Source organism: Colletotrichum abscissum (assembly GCF_030869225.1).
Source record: "Colletotrichum abscissum strain IMI 504890 chromosome Unknown Scaffold_6.1, whole genome shotgun sequence".
Taxonomy (NCBI): Eukaryota; Fungi; Ascomycota; class Sordariomycetes; order Glomerellales; family Glomerellaceae; genus Colletotrichum; species Colletotrichum abscissum.
In genome coordinates this window covers 262,095-281,795 of record NW_026850503.1, presented here as the reverse complement: position 1 = coordinate 281,795, position 19,701 = coordinate 262,095, and the positions used below count along the sequence as shown (strand labels likewise).

General features: G+C 53.9%; 4 protein-coding genes across 4 annotated transcripts; 3 read left to right on the top strand and 1 right to left on the bottom strand.

The window, feature by feature from the left end:
* Window positions 1–297: 297 nt before the first annotated feature.
* Window positions 298–996, top strand: CABS01_03136 (uncharacterized protein; the record flags this gene model as incomplete). The annotated part of the gene is made up of 1 exon (XM_060536513.1): window positions 298–996. One exon carries the CDS (start codon window positions 298–300, stop codon window positions 994–996), a length of 699 nt encoding a protein of 232 aa, XP_060392432.1.
* A 1,541-nt stretch (window positions 997–2,537) lies between these two features.
* CABS01_03135 (zinc-binding dehydrogenase) lies at window positions 2,538–3,879 on the top strand (the record flags this gene model as incomplete). The annotated part of the gene is made up of 2 exons (XM_060536512.1): window positions 2,538–2,740; window positions 2,808–3,879. 2 exons carry the CDS (start codon window positions 2,538–2,540, stop codon window positions 3,877–3,879), a joined length of 1,275 nt encoding a protein of 424 aa, XP_060392431.1.
* Window positions 3,880–12,963: 9,084 nt separating this feature from the next.
* CABS01_03134 (uncharacterized protein) lies at window positions 12,964–13,353 on the bottom strand (the record flags this gene model as incomplete). Its single annotated transcript, XM_060536511.1, has 2 exons — window positions 12,964–13,244; window positions 13,332–13,353. 2 exons carry the CDS (start codon window positions 13,351–13,353, stop codon window positions 12,964–12,966), a joined length of 303 nt encoding a protein of 100 aa, XP_060392430.1.
* A 2,121-nt stretch (window positions 13,354–15,474) lies between these two features.
* On the top strand, window positions 15,475–16,023 carry CABS01_03133 (uncharacterized protein; the record flags this gene model as incomplete). Its single annotated transcript, XM_060536510.1, has 1 exon — window positions 15,475–16,023. The coding sequence occupies one exon, from the start codon at window positions 15,475–15,477 to the stop codon at window positions 16,021–16,023; it is 549 nt and encodes a 182-aa protein (XP_060392429.1).
* Window positions 16,024–19,701: the final 3,678 nt, after the last annotated feature.

Genomic DNA, 19,701 nt, shown 5'->3' with positions numbered 1-19,701 from the left:
CGTCGCACTCGCTCTCTTCTCGTCCACAACATCCACGCTGTCCCACCAGACCACAACCCGCACTCGCACTGGGTCCGATTCGACTCCCCCTGCAGCTCCGTACAACGACACACGCCACGGGGCGAACCGCACACACTGCCTGTCACGCGTTCGTTTGTCGAGCTGGCTGCTGGCGGATCCTGCAATTGCCATTTGCAAACCTCGCCTTTCAAACGGACCCATCCTGGCCCAACCTCGCTTTTGCATCAACAAAGTCAATTCATGACACAAACCTTCTGATCCGCACCATCGCCCACCATGCCTTCCACCGGTTCTAAACGATTTGAGCTCCCCAAGCTGGACTTCAAGTTCGGCTCCTTGACCGAGGGAACCAACATCCCCCCGCCGCTCCCCAGCCCTGTCCAGGAGGTCCCCACGCCTCCCCAGACCCCGCGTGTGAGCGAAACCAAGGACTCCGGGTCCGCCGTCAAGGAAAAGGTCGAGGACAAGACAAATGGTCATACGGCAGCAGTCCCAGGCTCGCCCGCCACCACCAATGGTACGAAAGGATTCTCGGATGACACACCACTCTCTCCAGCAGCGTCAAGCAGACAAGGCAGCATCCGTCGTCTCTTCAGCCGGACATTACTGAACCAAGCATATGCAGAAGGCGAAACTCCCTCCGCCCACAATCGTCCCATGAGCCGTAGTCAAGGCAGCATCATCGACGAGAAGAAATCGAAGCGAAGCAGTGGTTGGTTCAAGAGGTTGAGGACCAGCGAATCCTCCCCGCCACAAAAGCGATCCAGTGTCGTCTACGAGCACCCCAACGTCAGCGAGACCAGCAGCCAAACGCAAAGCAAGCCGCAGATCCCTCAGTCGCAGGCACAGGCACAGGCACCTCAGGTCCAAGGACCTCCGCCGCCCATGATCCCCGAGCTAAGCGCCCTCCAGGCCAGGCTGGACGTAGGGGACGGGGGCAGTCTTGGGGACGACTTATTCAAGAACATCAAATAATTACTGACTAGATGCGGACAAATTCCGACACTAGTTATGACTAATATCTGCAGAGCTGCCGGTTTTTGGAGTCGGGAACCGGCTTCTTTGTCGAATGCGAAAGAAAAACAAACCACCTTATATACGCCGACGAGCGAACGACCGAATCCGAGCGGATGCACCAATACGATTTCCTAGCGTTTTCTTCAAGTTGAACTTCATTTCGAGCCAGGGCTGGGAGACGAAGAGGCGGGGATGGAACGGAGCAGATGTGACAAGGAGCGGAGGCAAGATTGGAAGAAGTTATGCAAGATACCCAGCTCGCGCCGCGGGCTCATTCTGACATACGTTGTTTACACTTTCTTTGTTTTGTGTGTTTCTTTTCATCTCATTGCGCTGTCTGGGAGGTACAGGCACCATGGAACCCGAATCTCTTTTTCCTTGCGGGCTTATTGGTCAAACCCTTTCCTACTTCTACGACTTACCTTCTAATGTACATGTTGATGTTTACGGGTTTGATGGAGAAGCTTGTAGGGGTTAAGAAACGGTGGCGAGGCTGACGACCGATGGAGGAACGAGGAACAACTCGAGCTCGCGTCAGCTTTCACAATGGCACGAGACAGTGTGCAACTATCAATCGGCGAAGATGCTTTGGGCTTAGCCACGATGGCTGAAAACGCCATATCACGGAGCAGTTGGCCAAGTGCATCCTGATGCCGCTGGTGCTTATGTGGCAACCGCAGCAGTAATAGAGACTACATTTTACTACCTACACTGAGGTTCGCCACGTTTTGAATGGGTGAGAATATCAGTCGGCTTGTAAGGACCGACGCAACGAAGCGAACTTGGTGAGGAAAGAAGATGGTGACAGATGGACCCCGCGTCATCCGAACCTGACGCTATGGCCCCTTGAACACATCATGTGGCGAGAGGCTTGCATCTGCAGGTTGTTCTTAGCGCGCAGAAGAGCCTAGCAAGGCCATGGCTAGTTTTTTTCTGCTGGAGAACGATGCTGCAGCAAAGTAGATCGCTAGAACATGTCACCATGCATTCTCGACGGTCCGGTGGAAGCTCGCTTGTACCTGTGCGGAATAGCGTGCTGCCGGACCATCTGTCGTACACGACCATACCATATTCCCCGTGGGTCCGTTGAATACCCGGAGCCGCCGCCGTTCATGTTTAGATGCCCTGGACGGCGTGCCGCGTCCGTCCCTTTTGCCGGAGCTGTTGTGTGGCGGTGGGAAGCTCGAGCCAATCGCGGAAACGGCGGGGACCACCGCCCCTTTCCAGTGCGGCGTGCGGCGTGCACATCCCAGGGGACGGCGCTAGTGGGCTGATTCGTCCGTCGTAAAGGAAGGAACCTGTGGTCTGTGGACGTCATTGTGAGAAGGAGCTCCAGCTACCGGTCGCCCGTTTGCCGAGCCAGAGCCGGGACCTGAAGCTTGGAGCTACGGTTTTTTTTTTGTCCCGCGATTAAACGTCACTTTTTCCACAACCACCACACTGCGTCATTGGGTCCAATTGCCGACTAACTGTTTACAATTGACACAACCAACACAACAATGGCGGCGAGCTTGCGCACAAATACTGCGACGACGGCGCTTCGTCCGCTGACCTCGGCGCTGCGACCGGCTGCCGGCCGAACGGCGGCGGCGCAGTACCTCCTCCCCCGTGTTGCGCGACGATACAAGTCCGGTCCGTACGGGTATACCCAGGCCAAGGCGCTCGTGTTCTCCAAGGAGGGCGAGCCCAGCGACGTTTTGCAGTACGTAGTCCGCCTTATCACCCACCGTCCAAACGAATAGAGACAAAACTGACACTTACGAAAACAGACTCCACACACACTCCATCTCCCCCTCGATCCCCTCCTCCGCCGTCCTCCTGCGCGCCCTCGCGGCCCCCATCAACCCGGCCGACATCAACACCATTCAGGGCACGTACGGCGCCAAGCCCCCCTTTACGCAACTCATCGGCACGCCCGAACCCTCTGCGATTCCCGGAAACGAGGGCGTCTTCGAGGTCGTGTCCGTGGGATCCAAGGATTCCGGGCTGAGCAAGGGCGACTGGGTGATTCCCAACGCCAGCTCGTTCGGGACGTGGCGCACCCATGCTGTCGCTGAGGCGAAGGATGTGATGAAGGTTAGCAAGGAAGGCTTGACGCCTACGCAGGTTGCGACGGTTAGTGTGAACCCGTGTACGGCGTACCGGATTTTGAGGACGTACGGGCCGGGGGAGATTCGCGCGGGGAGCGATGGGGGCATGAAGGCTCTTGATCCGGGGAGTGGCGGGTGGTTTATTCAGAATGGGGCGAACAGCGGTGTTGGAAGGGCGGCGGTGCAGCTGGGTAAGTTGTGGGGGTTGAGGAGTATCAACGTCGTTCGGGAAAGGGAGACGCCCGCCGAGACGGAAGCGTTGAAGGAGGAGCTGACGGGGTTGGGGGCCACCGTCGTGGTGACGGAGAAGGAGTTTCTGGCGAGGGAGTGGCGGGATCGGCTTGCGGAGCTGACCCGCGGAGGGAGGGAGCAGGTCGGGCTCGGGCTGAACTGCGTGGGCGGAAAATCGGCGACGGCGGTGGCGAGGAGTTTGGGGGAGAGCGGGACGATGGTTTCGTACGGCGGGATGGCGAGGCAGCCCGTCATGCTGCCTACGGGGTTGTTGATATTCAAGGATATCAGGTTTGTCGGGTTCTGGTTGAGCAAGTGGAACGAGAGGGATCCTACGGGGAGGAAGTTTGCGATTGAGGACGTGTTGGGGATGATTAGGGAGGGCAGGTTTAAAGATGTCCCTGTCGAAGAGGTTCCTTGGAGCTGGGGTACTGAGGAGGGGGTTCTGCAGAGTGCCGTTCAGGGGACGCTTGGTGGGTTTAGGAAGGGCAAGGGGGTTTTTGTTTTTGGGGAGACGTGAGAGGTGTGATGTGTTAACTGCTGAAGGATGAGGTCGTGTTGATAGAGGCGGGTGCGGTGTTGTAGGATATGAGATTAGAGACTGCAGATGCAGCCTGTATGACAAGTGGTCTTCCGTGAGAGGTACGCCATGCGAATAGGTAGCTTGAAACCAGGCGTGGCTTACGACCGGAGACACTCGCTGAAGCCAGCCTTTGACGATCCACGCTCACGGCTCAAAGTCTTGAGTGTCGTTATCATTACCTTGAATCTGGGGGTTGAAATACGTGATGTCACTGGAATGGTGTTTGTGAAAGAGGTATCTGTGCGCATAGCCATTCTTCGCTCTCGGGTATGTCCGTCATAAGCGTCACCTCAACAGTAGCGAACAAAACAGGTGCTTCCCCTTCAAGTTCGCAGCGACTTGCTACTACATCGACATCTCTGATGACTTGAACGATTGTTATACCTGAAGAGTTCTGCCGAGTGCTGCTTGAGATATTATGCAATGCGCAGAGTCAACGTTGGGGGGTCCGGTCTTTTAGCATGGTGTCGCTTTTGATATCTAAACGAAAGGTATCGTGCTCTTGAGAGGATTGAATCCCACATACGGAACTTGTGCCCCCTAGACGTCGCCCAGATTCTTGAATTATTCATAAGGTATTTGTGACTTCAGCAGTTCGAAGTCCTCCCGTCTACGATGTTTGCATTTCTTGAGTGGCGTGATGTAGATTTTTTGTCTTGGACGCCGAGATTTTAATAGTACTGCCCGGAGAGATGACTAGAATACCTATCGAAGTGATACACTGGATGGAAATTGTTGGTATGCTTTCATTCACGCACTCAAGCCACGACAGAATATGAGCGGGTTAGGTACATGTTTCACGGGCTTGAGTCTGAACAAATTGCAACTTTTTGACGTAAAGGGCCTCCTCTTGCTTTGTGTCTTCTGGATAAGGACGTCGTCGTTGAAGATGGAGGAATAAAACCCACGCGTGTAAGATTCCTTGCGGAGAGTCCCGGGGCATTGAGAAGATATAGCTGCGTCGGTGAAGCAAGTATCGTGTAGATTGTCTCCCTGGAATACACGGATACTCTTCATATCCTAGAGTGGGCAGATGCTAGGTTCCACGCCAGGTCAGATGCCAGATATCCAGAGCTCTTGTATAACACTTGCTGTCCCGTCTAGTTCTGGAGTCAAGCAAGTGTTCTGCCTAACTTTATAGTCATGACGACTATGAGTGGAAGCTTGCAGGTCGAAATCGACAGATCAGCCCCTCGAACAGGCATTAATTTAGTATCAATGGAATTTATCTCTTTCAAATCACTCGCTCGCTTAAGTGATATCAGACTGAGCAATCCTGAGGATACCATCTTTGACCGAGGCACTCTTCTCTCCCCGTTTCCAGGAATACTGCAAGACGCGGGTACCATGAGACTCATTCACTTTGTCCCTCAGCTATGTATCATTATTCATCCAGTCACCCCCTACAATAGAAGTACAACGAACGCACGACACCCGAGAGAAAAGAGACCTTCGAAATTACGACGCGGGCCTAGAGCGACGAGAGGACAGCTGGACATCGAGTAGAGTGGAGAGGGTATACTAGTCGGAGGGACGAAGGCCGAAGAAGCCGCGACGGTGAATGAAACCCAGAGAGAGGCTGAACGTTTTCTATATTCACAATTACGTGCCGCGGCGGAGGACCGTTGAAGACAGGAGCACGACGTGGAAAGTCAAGGAAGAGGATTCGAAAGGCAAGGGCAGTGAACGATCAGAAACGGCCAATGATGATCGTAGATGATTCGATATTATTACAACATATCGGTTAGATTGTTGTGAGCTACATGAAAGCAGGACGTTGATGTATCTTAGGTCGTCGTCAATTCTTGATCATTAAATACTGTTTCGGAAGAATTGGCGTATAGGCAGCTCTGTTCGCAATAGTCGGGGGGTCATATTGAAGTCACGTCTGTTATTTGGCAACCTCTGGACTTCTGACGTCGGCATCACGTAGTATGTGAGGTCCATCGTACCGAGAGTGTCAACTGCGACCGCAGCCGCCGGGATGCTGTATCCAAGCTCACAAGACTCTCACACTTCTGCGAACCAGCGTCCTCTCTCACGCTAGCATCCAACCTTATACTGTAATGGACTGTCCCTCTAAAGAGTGCTAGCCACGGAAGACAGTCATTAACACGAAAACGCCGGGTTATGATGACCGGCGAGAATGGTGGTCTTCGGCCGCACGAATCCAGCCAGCTGCATATCAGGCAGCTCAGTAGAGAGCTCATTCCTTGCCCTCGTGATTGTGGAAACAAGAACATTTACGGCAACATGATAGCTATGCTGCTCTGGTCAACCTGCAACTAGGGGAACTTCATCACAGGCATGGTGTCCAAGTATAATCCTTTCCAACTCGGCCGTTCTCAAGGCTCAGATAGTGTCCGAGTCGATGAACAGGACTTTAGAGCTCCAACACCAAGTACCGGTTGTCACGATGTATACTCTGGCAAATCTACTTCATTTCCTCGGAAGCAAGCTAGCAACTCGTTTTCATGTCTATAGGCTTTTGCGGAATTCTTCAACCTCTCTATTCTTTCTCTTCTCAACTCAATCCATGGGCCACTGAAACTCACACCTCGCAAACAATCGCCGTATTCACCTCCCAAAAACCCAGACGCGTCTCTCGACCCAGCCAGGGACCCTGCCAAACGCGTCGCTTCGCCCCGCCCAAAGAACCACGAACCGCGTCGTCCCCCAAGTCATCGTCACCTCACCGCCGACCAGGCCTCAACCTCGCCCCAAGAATGGCCCCAGGACCCCTTTTTTCCATGTCTCCTTTGACTCTCCAAAGCCCCCCAGCAAACTTCCTGCCCAGTGCCCACCTTAGAGTTCCCTCCCACCTCCCTGCCGCCTCTTCCCAACCTTTCCCCCCCGACTCCCGGGTCCCTGTTCACTTGTGTTTCTCCAACTCGAGCTCTCTCCTTTCTCCAGCGCGGGTCTTCCACCGCTTCGTACGGCGGCATGGAGGGACATGTTCCCTCCAGTCCTTCCATTGACGTAGAGTAGCATCGACACACATCGAGGTGTCATTGTCAACCGCGTGCGCCGCCCTCTCCACGCCGAAGAGGTCGCAGTCCTGGTTACCCGAACCGGGACTGTTCCACACAAATGGCTTTCTGCCCATCAAGGGTTTCAATATCGTTCCCTCTGCTATAGGTACCTACATCCTATAGCTATAGGCTTGCCTCGAGTCTTCTCGAATAAGGTACCACTGGGTATTTACGAGGACCCAAGCCCGTTTCCACTTCCAATGGACCCTTTCACAAGATTTGGTGCCGGGTCATTCCCCAACGGGTCCAACGGCGGGACGCTTCTCGAACACCCAGGCCCCGGCGGCAGGTATGATAAAATAGCTTTATCCCGGAGACTTGCTTTATCGAGACAGCAGTCGGGGATACTGGTGCATTCGTAGAGGATCAAGGGGAAAAAAGGCGCCCCCACGTGGAGATTGGAGAAAGAGAGAGTGAGGAGGAGTGCTCAGGCTGTGCCAGGTTTACGGCAGCTTTTTTGCTTGCTTGCCTTGAACCTTGCACCATGCTTTGGAGACCTCAATTCAGAACCGGCATGGATATCCATGCCAAGGGGAAAATACCACCCCAAATATTATTCCCTGAACGGCACCGGAGTCGAAACCTTGCGCTCTCCTCTCTCTCTCTCTTTTGTCTCCCGCGCACCTTGGGACCTGCTCGCATGGCCTCTAAATATAGTGGAATGATGCCTGTCGCCGATACCACTGCATGATGCAGGGGGAAGTTGCAAAGGGGAAGTATCCACGGGTTTGCTTTCCAATCTTTCCAAAGACTCACCCTTTCTAAACCTCATTCGGTAGGAAAGCAAACGTGTCAGGGGGGGGGGGGGGCCTGGAGCCTGCTGGTGCTCTTCAACGGCGGAGAATGGCGGCGGGTTTGAGTGGTTGAGTTCCATCCAACCGGCTGGTGGGATCTTGTATGGCCGGGGTGGTCTGGCCAGGAAGTTGGACGCGATGTCTCTGGACTGTCACTGCTACGCGCCTCCCCTGCTCAGATTGTGGATAACGTCAAGTTGAGGTCACGGAACATACCGTTCTGTGGGCATTGGGGCGATATGAGCAGTGCTAGTTGTGCGAGGTAGAGTGAAGCATGTTCAGTGAGGGCTTATCATGTTTGGGCTTTCGTGAACTTGACATTGATTTGGTTCAGCCATGGTGCTGCAGTAGAGGGTCGGTGTGGAACGCCTCGAGGGGCGGTCATATCGTTCGTCTTCGTGGAAGATTCGTGCTCTCATGCCGTGCTACCTACTATTAGTATCAGAGAAGATCCCATGTATGTGGATAAGGCGTCTGCTTCATGCAAATTTCAACTTTCATGTCCATGTCAGTGACTATCTGAGCCGTCTTACATCTCGACACCAGAGTCCCTAGGTGAGGCCAGCCGCAAGAGTAGTCGATAAATGAAACATGGAGACATAGCCTCTTCTTGATGCCGGCCTTCACATTACCAACTTTACTGCTCTCAATTGACGTCTATGTAAGGGCTAATTGCAATGCTCGAGGGTATGCAGCCTCAGTCATGTGATGAATCTTTTCATATCCATCCCAAAAGCTCCAAACGCGTTGGAACCGTGACGAAGCTCGCCATGCGGTAAACACTTCAAGTGAAGCCAGTACATCATCCGTTCCAACAAAACATCTCCATAACCAACTTTACCGCCCGCACTTCGTTGGTGGTTTAAAGACCGGCCTAGACGCCGCGCGGCAGCGCCTTCGGGCGGTGAAGGCGAGTCTTGAGTCGTGATCCAGTGGAGGCGGTGAGTCGGTTCCGTCAAAGTCAACCGCCGCAACGTCCCAAAACCTACCCACCCAAAGAGCTTTTGAGACATGCGAGCATGCTCGCGGAGGCTGGCGTGGGTATCCGTATGCTTGCCAACATGGCATCGCATGAACGATTAGGAAAACAGGGGACGGGACCCATCTGGCCACGTCCCTTCCGAGCTCCCGCGCGAGACGTTCAAAATAAGAAAGCAAATGGACCAAAACACCCCGCAAACAGTCGAATTGTCTCGGACGGCTGTTATGGACTTTTCTCTAAGGCGAGTTGCCACTCCGCCAACGTCCGTATCGTGTCATGTGAAGGATTACACGCATGTGGCACCCGTAGGATATCGGTGAATGTCTGGAATATCTCATGGGGGCTGTCTCGCAGACAGAGTGTTGACCGAGACATATGCAAGATCCTCGTGATATTTGCCATAGTTCCAGGGCGCCGACGTAGTCGTTGCGAGGGTATACTTACTAGCAACAGAGGAGCACCTATACATCATATTCAAGGCGCCATACTGCCTCCCGTTCACTCACCACATTTGAGGCTGGTTTTATGACATAGGGCCAGTTACGTTTGCTTCCCAAAATTTTATCATATTTCATTAAATGTGAGGTCTATCGAATTCCATTTCCAAGTTGTCAACCGGTATTTTTCGGAATGAAAACGTCTGGAGCTTGACAGGCTCGCCCTGAGTGATAGGCTGGCTACTACGAGCGGCCGAGACAGTTATTTCTGGGCGATCTTTGGAGATATCGTGCTGTGCCAGCTTGGCGGAGTCGATTGACAAGCACTTTGGCGGATATTCACACAAATCGTTTATTAACCATGCACCACGTGTTCGTCAGGGTCAAAAGAGCGCGCACAATTTCATGTTTAGACATTGTTCCTCAAGAAAATACTTGCCGTCACGAAGACCTCGCTGTATCCAGGCAGCCGGGCAATATAAATAGTGGTGGCTGAAGACGAAAGGTCACGAGGCGTTGTGAAGACATGTCCTGATACGCCTTTTCTTTCGAGACGACTATGCGTAACAGCTCGATATACGATGGTTAGTCGAATGCTGTCCGAGTCTGTGGATCTAGAGAACTTGACGTGAAGTCAAATTTGAGTCGAGTACATGGCTCAAATGGTTTGACAAACGTGACGTCGAACGAATGTCGTCAATTTTCAGGGTTGGCTCTAGAGTCTGGGAGCGGCGTGGCTTGCAAGGATTCGCGCGACCAATTCATGGAGGGACGAATGGCTCGGTACGAGGACTGCAGTCGTCTTGTGAATGGCTGCAAAGAGACACAGGGGGGAGGGAGGGACAAGGGCAGACAGTCCTGGTTCGTCCCCTCCCCTGATTCCTGCGGTCCTCCACCTCCCTGGCCGTGCAGCGCAGCCTGGTGCCGACAAGTCTTGTGGTGCCTGCAATGCGTGCGCACTGACATGCTGCACATGTCGAAGTTTCCGAATGTGCAGAAGGTCCACTGGGACGAAATGAGATTTAGAAGGACCATGAAAAGCCCCCGGTCTTCCTTTGCCGATAAAAGGCTCCACTTAGGGCCCCATCGTATCCTGGCACACGCGTCAAGCGGCACAAATCCTGTCCAGTGAGTTGGAGACGATATGGAGAGGTCGAGCTGGCCGACAGCATCGCCACGAGCTGCTCCGCACCGTTGAGCCGAAGCGTGACGATACCGGAAGAGGCAATAGTTGCTAGCCGGGCTGGCCGCCGTTTTATGGCGTTGACTGGTGGAACTCCCGCTGGGCTGGCAACTAACGTGGCAGGAATGGCGTTGCAGAAAAACGTTGTGGCCGTTGACAGCTTTTGTCTATGATTATGAAGGGAATATCCATGTTTCTGGAATGCGCCAGCGTCGGCGAGGTTATGCTGATAGCATACGGATAGATGGACTTGTCATCGACTACGTGCCGCGTCCAAGGGGGTGCAGTGCCTCTGGCGTGATTGGAGGGGCCGCCGGGCCCTGAGCATTGTTGCGCTTCTGTGGATCTTTGATGGCACTGTGACCTGTGTGGGTAGTAATCCGAACGCCCGCTCGCGACGCTAGTGGTGTTCGCTCTTCCTGCAATGTTTCTTGTGACGGCGTTGCCGTGGTATGATGAGCAAGGAAATTGCAATTCCCGAGACGATGAGGGACAGAAGTCCGCTGCCTGACATGTCACCGTCGACATACTGCGTAGACTGCGGTCAGCGTCAGATGCGGTCGCTGGCAGGAATGGATACACAAGTGCCTCGAACGTGGAGATTGACGTTGAAAGAATGTTTAGACGTTGCCAAATGTTGCAGCATACCCGCAAGGCTCGAGTTGGCCCTTGGGATACTGGGATTCCTAGGCCCGTATGCCCTGTGAGCGGGTACGCGACCAGGTAGCTCCTAGAGCTCAGGGTAGCTTAAGAGCCACCAGGGTCATCATCCTCCCCCAGCTTGTCGAGTTGGAGGTCGGTGAGCGTTCCTTCACGTTCTCTAGGCTGGTGGTGACTTCATTCCAAGTATCTGGCTGAGCCGGGGAGGACATCAAACTTGTCCGCGTCGTAATAACAACCGTATGAGGACCGATACCTAGTCCGTTTAAGCTCAATATTCAGGAAACCCGTTCGCCTTGACAAAGTCAAGTGAGACCCGTTTCGCTCAAGCTTCGCGGGGTCTGCCAGGCTTGCCAGGTTTCTCTGGGCTGTCAGCGACGTTGGAGAAGCCGGCCCTGGTCTAGCCTGGTGCTCCCTCTTCACCGTCCAAACGGGTAGCCCATGCCGGACGGCGCCCCTTGGACGCCCACCCGCAGCAGCCACGCCCACTTCCCAGGCGTGCCAGTGCTGCCCACAAATTGGCCCGCAACACCCCTGGCCAGTACCAATGGCCCCAGCCCAAGGACGCAGTGGCAAGACCGGTTTCGCGCCACTCGGCTGGGTTGAGAAGACGGCTGGGGCGCGGGTAGGGAGTTCCCTGACCGACTGTTTAGCGACCACCAAGGCGGAGCCCAAGACATTATGTGGCGCTGGATGGAGAGAGACGAAGAAATTGCAGGTCAGGTACGGACGACTGAGCGTTCTTTGTACCGCCAACGACACCCCCACCACAGCGACATTTGGCAACGTTGGCGGTCCAAAGATGGACTTCATGATGCTAGGAATCGCTTCCACAATCGTGTCTCGGCTGTGGCTTGTTGTCGTGTCGAGGCTCTGGTGGACGGCTTGACGGAAGAGTATTATCGTGGTAATAGGTAATCTTAAGTGTAATTCCACCGTTCCTTCGGTATAGCTCCGACAAGGACCGCTACGGGTCGTCCCAGGCGGGATGCCAAATTCTCCGACATGACCAGGCAATGTTGATGTCGAAAGCGACAATCACAATAGGGTTGAGATGTCGAAGACTGCTTGTGCGACATAGCTGTTGAGGATACAAGACACCTACAGCCGGGGGAGCAGGGCTGTTCATCCATGTGTAAAGCCCCGGGTCGAAGGACAGTGTACTGTGTAGGTATATCCGTCTTTGTCTGTGTTTTCGGATCTACACAGTAAGAAGCGTTGGCCGTCAAGCGTATCCCGTCATTGAACGCCTCCAAGTGCGTGCTGTGTAGGTAGGGAGACCGGATCTGAGTGAGGTGTTGCTACTCTATTACGCAGTGTCACGAAGGGAAGGAAAGCTACGAACCTAAGGCATCATCTAAGGCTTAGATACCTTACCTTACCTGCCTGACCCTCAGAAGGAAAGGACGCACCTGCCTTCCTCTCTAGGCAGGACATGGGATCTGGAAGGAAGATAGCAACTGTTCTTTCTACCTGAAGAGGAAGTCGCGATTTTGCGACGAGATGGATTGACAGGCGCGCCTTCCATCCATACGAACATGGAACGCACCAGCCTCGTCCTCAGCCACAATGGGGCCTCCTTGTCTTTCACCCTGTCACCACCGCCCAACTTCCAACTTCAAGTACCAAAAATCAAGCACGCCAGCGCTGCAGCCATGCCATAAGATTCCCGTCGAATACATTCCATGACAACCGGATGACATTGAGTCAAATGTCAAGGCCTAACTGGATGGACCTTTAACAAACATTGAGCACGCAGGGACGTTGTCTGCATGCATATGCACCCTCCATACGAGCGCACCCTACTCATAGTCTCATACACTAACTCGGTAGTAGTCACATCCCCACCCATTTCCACCAGCCCGCACATCGTCTGTATCTTGCCTGCTGCATCTGGTCTTCGCAGTTCGTCCTTTCCGCTAAACTTCGATCGTCACATCACACTATATTCGACGAAGCCCGATGGAGGTTGGGACGAGTCGACAAACTCGCCTCTGGCATTGAGAAACCAAAACAGCCATGCATATGGGGGCTGGAGGCGCTGTTGGGAAAAAGCAAGCAGACGGTTAGCCAGAGCCACAAGATTGAGCTCGGTTGCAACAAACCACCAATAACGTGTCGAGCCTGGCGAGGACCCAGCTCCGATTGTGTTTGACGTTGGGCTTCCGCCATCGTCTTCAGAGGTGACGCCCGTCCCTTTCGCTTTCGCTCCCTCTTCGGGCCCCGTCAGGATTCAGGTTTCCATAGAGGAATACCCGGGAGACTTCCGCGGCGCGGCATCCGTCCGAACTTCCAACTCACTGCCATCGCACTCTTGGTCCATCTTCTACAGGTTATATGGGATACGAAGAGCGTCCAACTAAAGATTTGCACAATTTTTGATGTCAAGAAACGAGATTTTGTCCTCCGCATTCTTTCGCATTGTATCAGACGCCGTGCTGAAGAGACCACAATACGGGAGCTTATAAATAGACCCTGCTGTTGAGGAACAACGGGACGCCAGACTTTGGGCTGGGTAGGATGATTCAAATCCCAGCGTTCGAGGCACAAAAATAGGTGCACTGGACTGACTGACCATCTCTTGATGCAGATGCAACCATCAAACGCAGACAGACCAGTTACGAGAAGCTACGTACCTCGACGTTGGTGGGTGGCACAGGAGGGAAATGGAGGAATTTGCACAACCAGCCAAACCAATCGCGACCGACCCGACGCAACTCAGCAGAGTCTATCCCAAGTGGGGAAAATATGTCTTTGTTGCCGGCACCACATTCTGTCGCCTCGTGGAGTATCGACATTCATTCACCAGCCACTTCCAAGAAGCCCTGTCTCTTCAGGAGGCCTTGGCCTACGGCAGACACATGAGGCATCTCATTTTTCAACCCTAGTGCGAGACAGAGAGAAAACCCCGATACCGAGGGGATGACGGTTACGCGCTCAAGCAATGTGGCTGGAACAAAGTCGATCTCCGGCCTTTCTATGTACCCCGTACACCGCCGCCGCCGCCGCCGCCGCAACAGAGTTCCTGGCACATTGATATGCGTACATCGGTCACAAGCTCCCATCAGCATCAGCGACTGATCAAACTGGGAGGCCGCAGGCGGCATTACGTACGTCTAATCTAAACGTCGGCCTGGCGTCGAACCGTCTGAAGCCAGACTGATTTCGCCGTGACCGAGAAGGAAGAATAGTCAACGATGCACCCCGTATGCGTGGGTGACGAAAGAACCTTTACCCGAAGTGCAACGTTTCCCGCACCCAACGACTCGCCCACAGCTTCTCGAACCTAGCTATGCCCCAATTGAGAGCGTGGCCGATATGAATGAGCGACCCAATGCTGGGCTACCAAATTTCACTAATATCGAAGCGGAAACGCTTGGCAACACTGACAGAGACTGTGCGTCTTCCTGGCCCGATGGCTTTCACGGACATTTCGAAGTCCGCCCCCAAACTTCTCAGCCTGTCACTGGCGCCGCCCACTCCCGTATTCATATACTGCCGTGGCCGATCGCTTATTGGGTTTCCGCCGCGTGTCGGTAGATGGCTTCGCCTCAACGCTTATTGGTCCAGCGTCACCGCCTCCAGGACTTTGCAGCAGGTTTCCTTCATCCAACGCTAGTTTGGTAAGTGCCCAATATGCCACGGGGCGTGGTGAGGTGCCCTCTCGCCGGTACCTATGGTTTTGTGAAGCTGCAATTAGGTTTGCCGTACTTGCTGGTCTATCTTTATTAGCAAAGACTTATTCTAGCAGCATCTCGCAGTGGCGTTCTCTAGTAGACCTACTTGGAGGATCGAGTTTTCAAGAAGCTGTCCGGATGACACTAGCAGCCAGTTGCGCGGCGCGGCGAATTCCGTCGCCATTGCGACGCTAGTTGTTCGCTTTAGAACATGCTCTGGTCCTCGAGTGGGCCATCTCTGCTGCAATCAGTCAGAACTCGATTTATTGATTAGCAGTAAAAAAGACGAGTTGTTTGCTACCCAAGCACTCAAGCAAGCCAAGGTTCGAAAAGTAATTGTCTTGGGCGGCGTTCCCAAGTTGCAGCACGCTATGTTAGCTGGCCCCGCTATCTCCTGTCAGTTTTCGAACCGGCTCACGAACCGTTGGGCCTGCAGACAAACCCAGTCCCTGTATCCGTTCCCGTACCTGGCGCGCCTGGATACTCCAAGACTTTGAACCACCAAGTGGGCCAGAACACAAACCGGCTTAAAGGGGCATTTGGCGCGTCCCGTCACCCCCCTACCATGCCCATAGACTCGACTCTACGGATACGGATAGCAAATCTTTGCACGGGATATCTGCACCATTTCGGAGCAAATTTACTACCAAGAGACATTATCCTCGCATCGAGTAACCTGTATGGATAGGCTGTAGCTCCATGCGAAAACCGACACCATGAGCTAGTGCGCTTGTTCGTGTTAGGAACTTGCCTAGACACGGCACAGCATGGCGGGCCGGTTGGCTAGGATTCAAGCCCGAGGCAATGCAGAAGCTATCCTCACTGCGGCTGGGGTCTCTCTCCTCCAGGACCATGGGACAGCTGCCGCCGGGTACCCTGACACCCTGAGAATCAGGCCAACGGGCATGGGATGGATGGTGGGATGGTGCCGTTCAGACCCGGTCAACGCGGTGAACATCTATGTACTGTACAAGCCCCCGCCCTGGCTTGCCAGCCTGGGTTCCCGACTGGCGCGCCTGCCAGGGCATGGAGGCTACCTTTGGCCACTGGTGATGGGCTTTTGGAAGCCCAAGTGCCACTGTGCCTGGAAAACGCGGGCTGCAGCCACTCTCAAGATCAGCATCCCAAGAGCAAGGGACTTCATGTCCAGGCTGCGACAGGGAACAGCAGGGATCACGACACCCTTTGACATTCCCTTGCCATCCTCCATACTCTTCTGCAGTCTGAAGTCTGCACCACTGCCCTTGGCCCTTGTCCCAAGTTTGGCTCCTGGCCTGTCGTCTCCCCAGGTCGCAGGTGCTCCTGCACACGCTTGATTACGCCCCCGGTGGTGTGCTCCATCCTATTCCACCTTGGCCCAGGAACCAACTCGACGGTGCCGTTATCCTTGCCTCCCGCATTGCATCGCACCGCCGAGAACCGTCAACCGTTGCAAGCCTGAAGACATGGAGAACCAGCAGAGTGGCTCAGATATGGTTATGGGCAGGTCAGAATATCTGCTCAAAGGGAAGAAGACATTGGATCACATTCGCAGCAATCAAATGGGCTTCAGGCAACTGTGCGCATTCACACATTTCGATCATGTCATGGTGCAAGGCTCTCCCTCGGCTTTGGCGACCTCTATTGGCGGTATCTCGGGGAAAAGAGATACATATCCAGTTGCGATGGCAGTGTTACTGCCACACCAGCCACTTTGGCTAGGGGCGCATGGAGCAAACAGAAGTGACTGTAAGATACAACATAACGTTGACAAATTCATTTGCGCTGCACCCTCAGAACATGGGAAAATCGTCATCGTGCCTCAAGCCTGTCGAAAAGAAAAGGGAGTTGGATGTGCAGGCGCAAACATTAGCTGTGCCTCTACCAGAGCTGAGTACTTTGCGTCATAGAGCGGAAGACACGGCCGGATGCTCCATGGCAACGTTGAAATGCGACAAAGTGCGAATGAGACGTAGGTGCTTCGGCCAGTACCTTATGAAGCAATGACATGAAGTTCAAAGATATGAGGTCGAAGACAACCCTGGCAGCCTTAGCTCTGGCAACCTTGTGCGTCCATGTTCGCAACCCCCCGCTTGGCAACAGCATCTCCACGTGCTTGGGGCATGGTCCAGTTCCATCGTGACTTCTTAATCCTGGCAGCCTTGAGGTGAGCAACCACCCACGATCGTGTGTGCCCGCAGCTCGTAGGTAGCCCAGTACTCCGTACACACAGGAAGGCAAGGTAAGGTATGGATGTACCTTCCCACGCTTCTTTCCCTTCCAGGTTGCCTGGTGTTGCCCTATGGAGAGTATCCCCTACTTCCTACCTACTCTTGTAAGGTACTGACTGAATGGGTAGGTAGCTTCCGCCTCCAGGCTCCTGGCTCGTGAGATGCATCGTCCTGCCTTGTCTCCCGTTGCCTGCCTTTACCATCGCGCCTCTGCTTCCCTGCCCTGTCTTCCCGCTGACCCCCGTCCCTTTCCCTGCACGACAACCTTATAACGATCAGTCTGACCAACGTCACTCCAACTTCAATGTCAATCTCGAACTCAACGACGCCATCGTCATCATCATCACTATCACCAGCGGCATCACTATCACCATCATCGCCATCATCGCCATCACCACCGCCGACGCCAGCAGTTTATTGCTCCCGCATGTCAACACGTGGCAGCGGTAGCCGTTCTCTTGCGACGCTGTCTTCACCACCTTGACGGCATCGCGAGAATCCGGTCTCCTTGTCTTGTTAGCGAGGCTATCCTCAAACACTATGGCAGCACCAACAAGTCGCCGTCTAAACTTTGTTCGCCCCGGCCGACAGTTCGAGCTCGTCATAGTCTCGTCGCATATCTGTCTTCTCACACCAGTACAACACACAACAACAACAAGCAAGACATATCCCTGGACTGACTTGGCCTGCACTCTTCTTCTTCCTCTCCTTCTAGACGAGTCGAGACGAAACGGAAAGAAGGACGACCCGACGAGCCACTTCTGCTACTGAAACATAGCTTGTTGGTCTCCAGACTAGGTCTCCAGGTGACCTCGACCCGATTTCTCCACACACCATTCCCCAGTGTGAGTCGTGCTGTTTCTCGCCCAAGTTACAGCTCCAGACGGCGCCATGGCGTCCCCTCCCACACTTCAGATTCTACCGAGGCCCCGTTACCTATCTAAGTAGTCTCGTTCTCTAGAACTCGTCTACCCTGATGCTTGTCATGAGCCATCTCACGCCACCCACGCAATATTCTCGAGACGTTCCGTCTGCTTCGCTAGCCGCCCGTCTTTGATGTTGCGCAATATGCGCTGGCAGATCGATGTGGGCGGGCCCTAGCGAAATGTGGCATGTCAACGACGAAGCGGACTGGAGGAGCGCACGCCAAAATCGCGCCTTTTCTGACCGATGTCACCCCTCCGCTACTTTCGCGATTCATCCAACATGGAACAATGCTCCCCCCTCAGCTTGCGTCTTTTCCTCCAGCCACTAGGTATTGTATACTACTCCTCCTGGAATTGTCCAAATCCAGCGGACATCCCCGTTGCACCTGTCCACCTCTCGCAAGTTATTTTGGGAAGGTTAATACGATGCTGATTATGACAATCGTGCAGCAGGCAAGAGATCAAACCCAAGACTCCCACCATTATCCCTGCGCGCTTTGTGTCGCCTACTCAAGATTCTACAGCAATTCATCCCATCCAATTTGCCGGTCACATTCTCGAACACTAGCTGTCCAACGTCTGCGCGACTTGTAACCAGGGAGGTCCCCAGCTATCTAGTGTCATGGCGAATAGACCCTCAGGGGGGAAGAGAGACCGCGCACACAACTACACACCTCTGTGGCTGTGCAGTGTGACTGCGACCCGAGAACCCAAGAGTCCGGGCCGCCTCGCAGATATAGCAACAAGATCAGACAAGACATTGCCACAAACGCGGCAGATGGATGCAGAATATTGCACACAGCGCGTATTGCATCCAATCAGCCGTGAAAAAAGCGGCGCCTTTTTTGCATCGTACTTGATGCATAATTGAACTTGACCCTGTGACACCAAGCATTGTGGACAGTCACCGGAGGAGCATTTCAAGCCAGTCGCTCTATTGGTCTTTGGGAGCTACTTACGTTCCAACTCGAACAGAACCGAAACGGCTTGAGAATACTGTCTCTCGGAGCCGCCGTTACTTAAATCCAAACTGTGCGTTCTATGGAATAGTCGTCGTGTCGCGATTCAGCAACGTTTGTCTGCGCACACTCCAAGGCAGTACATCAAGCAATAGTACGAGAAGTCCGAGCAACCTCGTGGTTCTTTGAGGTTGGCACCGTTTCTGACCCCCCTTGCCTCCCGCTCAACCCCCAACCCCAAAAGCCCAGGGTGAGACGTTCGGGTCGACTAGGCATTTTCGTGTGTGGGCAAGGGTCGTTCAATGCTAACCGTGACCGGTGTTTTTTGACAGGCAACGGTCCACCAAACTACCTTGAGGTAGCACTTTGCTTACCTTGGTCATACCGTCCCATTCCTCGTAAGGAGCAGGGTATTTCAGGCTTCTAGATCTGGCTCAGAAGCGCAGCCATTCCCCCGGACGGCTTCGACGTTGAAGCTACCTTAGGCTACCTTAGCAAGGTCGCAAACTAATACTGACATCGCCACTTCAGCTACGGATGCCGAAGAAGCTTATTCTCATAGAATCATGGTAAGTGAGCTACCGCCTCTCCACGGGGCGCCTGCCAACTCCCACCCTGGCTCTTCTTGGCTGGCTGACAGGCATCTCGGATCCTATGTAGATATCGATGGACCTCCGTACTCTTTCCACCCACCCGTATTCATACTGTGGGTGTCCGTCAGGGTGTATTTCCCGCTGTTGGAGCGGTGAGGATGAACTTCGGTCTAGGCTCTGCACATCACGTCGATATTCTTCAGCATTTCGCTCCTTTGGCCTGTCTCGTTAGGTATTGCGTACCCTCCCACCGGGGGACCGGTTCCGTCCACACCTCCCTTCTCGCTGGCTCCCCTTACACCTGCC